The 3849-nt window shown below is 55.1% G+C and overlaps 1 protein-coding gene across 1 annotated transcript; it reads right to left on the bottom strand.

The window, feature by feature from the left end:
- Window positions 1-11: 11 nt before the first annotated feature.
- On the bottom strand, window positions 12-1873 carry LRATD1 (LRAT domain containing 1). The gene is given in 3 exon segments (XM_077751023.1): window positions 12-501; window positions 503-876; window positions 1802-1873. Coding segments are annotated over 2 exon segments (828 nt in total). The 5' UTR covers window positions 841-876; window positions 1802-1873.
- Window positions 1874-3849: the final 1976 nt, after the last annotated feature.

Below are 3849 nucleotides of genomic sequence, written 5' to 3'. Positions count from 1 at the left end.
CACTCACGAGGCTACTCCTTGTCGTCCACGAGGTCGGCGAGCTCCTGGAACACTCGCAGGCGGCCGCTGGCATCGATGCGGCGCTTCTCGCGGATGAGGTCTTCCAGGCTGTGGAACCTGGCCGTGTGCACCTTGTTCTCGCCCAGGTGCACCTTGAGATAGTACTGCTGCTGCGGGGGCTGCGTGCCGGCCGGCACCTCCCCGCCCGCCTTGAACTCCCGCTTCCCAAAGCGGCACCAGGCGGCGAAGCTCTCCGAGTTCGTCCAGCAGATCTCCTCGCTCTTGAGGCCCAGGTGGCCGCAGGCGTTCTGCACCACCAGCTCGGCCACCAGCGGGCGGTAGCGGTACCAGCTATTCACCACCCGGCCCACGTTGGCCGCGCCCGCCTCGTACAGGCTGTCCTGGCGGATCTCGCCTTGGTGCAGGTGGATGATCTGCCCGCCGCCCACATAGACGGCCCAGTGCGGGGCGGGGGCGGGCGGCTCGGGCGCCGGCTGCAGCNACCGCGTAGACGCTCAGGTCGGCGCCCTGCGGGCCGCCGCTCACTTTGGAAAAGATGCATTCCTGGCCCCGGAAGGCGGAGAACTGAGTTTCGTTGAGGACCAGCTGGTGCAGCAGGTGGTGGCGGCGGCGGCTGGGGCTCTCTGGGCACGGGGTGCAGCCCGGCGGGGCCTTCACGCCAAACTTGTCGGGCTGGCCGCGTTCGTCCAGGTCCTCCTCCTCATCCGAGAAGAAGTAGGCGACCCCGACTCGCAGCTCGTCCTTCTCGATCCCCGACGGGTCCCCTGTGGGCAACTCGCTGTAGTTGAGGTGGGTGATGCGGTCCAGTTGGTTGCCCATCAATGACGCGGCGAGGCAAGGGCCAGGAGCCGGGATCTGCGGAAGCACAGACGAGAGGCCGAGGCGGATCAGAGTCCAGCCGCCCCTCCCCGGGGCGCGCAGGGCCCCTGGGACCCGCCCGCCCGCGCGCGCGCCGCGCTCCAGTCACCCGCTCCCGCCCGGCGTCAGGGCAGGTGCAGAAAGAGCAGACGCCACCCCGCCGCCTCGGACCCCATCCGGGAACCCGGCGCGACTCCCACCAGAGACCAGGCGGGCGGCTGGGAGGCGTGCGGCGTCCCGGTGGGACCACAGCGCGGGTGGTGGCCGCAGGGAAGACCCACACCCGGGAGAGGACCGAGGGCTGGGTCGGAAGGAAGGAGGGGCGCCCAAGGCCTCAGCGCGTGGGGCGCGCCGCGCTCACACTTCTGCCCCCACCCTCGCCAGCCCCCTCTCAGGTCTGCGCCTCGGACAATGACAATCGGACACATTCGCACGCACGCACTCGACACCGGCGAAACTGTGTCCACTTAGGAGTCCAGGCACAGGCCGGCGGGTATATCGGGGTGGTCATGTCACATACACACAATGACAGCCCTTCGCGACGACACACTCAGACCCCCACATTAGGACACAAGTCTAACCCCACGCTTGCACGCCCGCCCATGCACGTACACCCACGCACCCGGGCACACCTGCCCACACAAGCAGGTGCACTCTGCCCCTTACTTCTCTTGCCTCCTCCCCAAGCAGGGCCCATCGGGCTGCGCCAGGGCGAGGCCGTTCTGTCTAAAATAACCTAACAAAGAGGAAAGGGAAGGCTGGGGGAAGCCGGTGCGGTGCGTGTGTGCGGGTGTGGGTGTAGCCTGTGCAGGGAGGTCCACTTTCAGCCAAAAGACCCCTTTTCCCTCCTACCCGGCACAGGGTCCAAACAGTCGGACGAAGAAAAACCGTTTCCAAGGCAAAGAAAGCCGCCTCTCCGTACCCGTGATTTCCCTGCTCCCGAAACCCCAAACTCCTTTAAAGTCTCCGGGTCCCCATGGGTGCTGCGGAGGCGGCGGCGNTATAGACCCCAGCGATGAAGCCGAGTCTGCGGGGGTAGAAGAGCCCGTGTCCCCAGGCTCCGAGCGCGGCCCGGGGCTGTCGGAGCCAGGCACCTGCGCCTCTCCTGGGGCCCCCGGGAGTCTCGGCTCCCCACGGCTCCAGGCTGATCTGCCCACAGACCCTTCCCTGCCGGCACGGATACCTTTCAAAAGGTGCCCACGATGTCAGGTTCCTCGGATCCGCGTGAAGCTGCTGACCCAGCACTGGCGCCTGTTTAAAAGGAGCACCTTTGACAAATGCTCCTGAAAAAAAACCTGAACCTTGGCCAGCCCTTTCCCTAATCGGGCCTATGATTTGGGCTGTAATTTTCTATGAAAGGAGAGCTTCACAAACGCCTATGGCCAAGCCCCAGAATTGCCTTCGCTTGGGGATTTTTGTTGGGTTTTGTGGCAGAAGGGTGTCCAGGAGTAATTAATGATTGCGTTTCTGGGTGGAATGTTAATGAATAAATGAGTTCTGGATATTGGATGTCGCAAGATGACTTTCGTACATGCGACATTCTAGAGCAACAGCTTAAAAAGCTTATAACACTTAAACATCTGGTTCTACTCGCAAGTCGGGGCTCTGGAAGGTTTTCTGTGAAGCCTACTCTTTCCCCAGGGAGAATAGGGATATTCTCAATAATTATTAATATCTCAATATTATTCTCAATAATAAAAATGGAAATAGCCAACATGTTACTGACCACTTACAAGTGGGTAGACACTATGCTAAGAGGTTTAAGTGGGTGATTTAATCTTCATGCCTCTGGAGAGAATTCTCCAGTACTGGCACCACAACAAATGAGAAAACAGACGCCCCAATGCCATTGCCAGCTATCTCTCCAGGGTCTGTAGAACTCCAGAGCCAGTCTTTAACCTGTCGGTACTGTTCATTGAGTTAAAAAAAAAAAAATCTTGTTTTATAAAATGAGAAAACTGGTGTACCAGAGAAGTTACCTGAGGACTGACGTACATTATAAAACTTATTTTTATTTTTTTGGTAGACAATTCTGTTTACCGTCAAACTGCTTTCTGAAGGTCTCTGTTTATCCCATAGACTCCAAACACAGTAATTTATCAAAATTAGGTGCTTGATAAGTATTGCTGGAAAAATGGTTTTAAAATGACCATCTGCATACATTTGATGTATGTAAACCTCTTTCAGAAATTTGGCCATGTGCAAGTTATAAGAACATAAGTTGCCATCCTTGGAACCGACCACAGACTGTGATGACCTTTTTTATACTCTCTATAAATAATAAACTACTGGTGTTGGCTCTGAAGCCAAGGAAATTGAACAAGTGGCCTCAGAAATTGAGAAGTGAGTCATTGGTCTGGTTATAAACTGGACTTAGTGATCTCTGGGAGGGAATATCTGAAGAGTTCGCTACTGGTGTCTGAGAGGTCATTGAAGTAGTGTTTGGTGTTGAATAACCTCTCTCTCAATCTTCTGTCCATCCCAAGATCAAATCTTGTGCACGTTTGCAATGCATTTGCTGGAATGCCATGTTCTGTCTTAGCTGTCACATCACATAACTGTTCCAGACTCCAGCCCTAGCAGGTGGTTCCTCTCTGCTCAGTATCCCAGCATTCTAAAGGATAATGAACAAAAAATATTGTCAAGGCTTCAAGATATAGTGCCAACATTTAAAACATCAACATGCAACTTGTTGAAACTCTTTTCCTTCCCCTCTTTCTGCCAGGGTAAAAACAAAACACAAACAAACCCTCACAGTTTTAGTAATCACAAGGGAGAATAAATACCCTGAGAGCCCACCTTGAAATATAAAGCTGAGAACACGTTGACTCTGAGGTATGGAAAAGAAGGAGTCAATGTATAATAAGGAACATGCATCTACCCCTTTGTAGCCTTTTGGCAACAACAAAGATCATAAACCAAGAAATAGGCCAGTCAACTGGATGGAGTCCACTATCAGAAATCCTTAGC

Source organism: Crocuta crocuta, unplaced genomic scaffold, assembly GCF_008692635.1.
Source record: "Crocuta crocuta isolate KB4526 unplaced genomic scaffold, BGI_CrCroc_1.0 scaffold129, whole genome shotgun sequence".
Taxonomy (NCBI): Eukaryota; Metazoa; Chordata; class Mammalia; order Carnivora; family Hyaenidae; genus Crocuta; species Crocuta crocuta.
The sequence above is the reverse complement of the archived record's forward strand: the minus strand, read 5'-3'. Positions and strand labels throughout refer to the sequence as shown.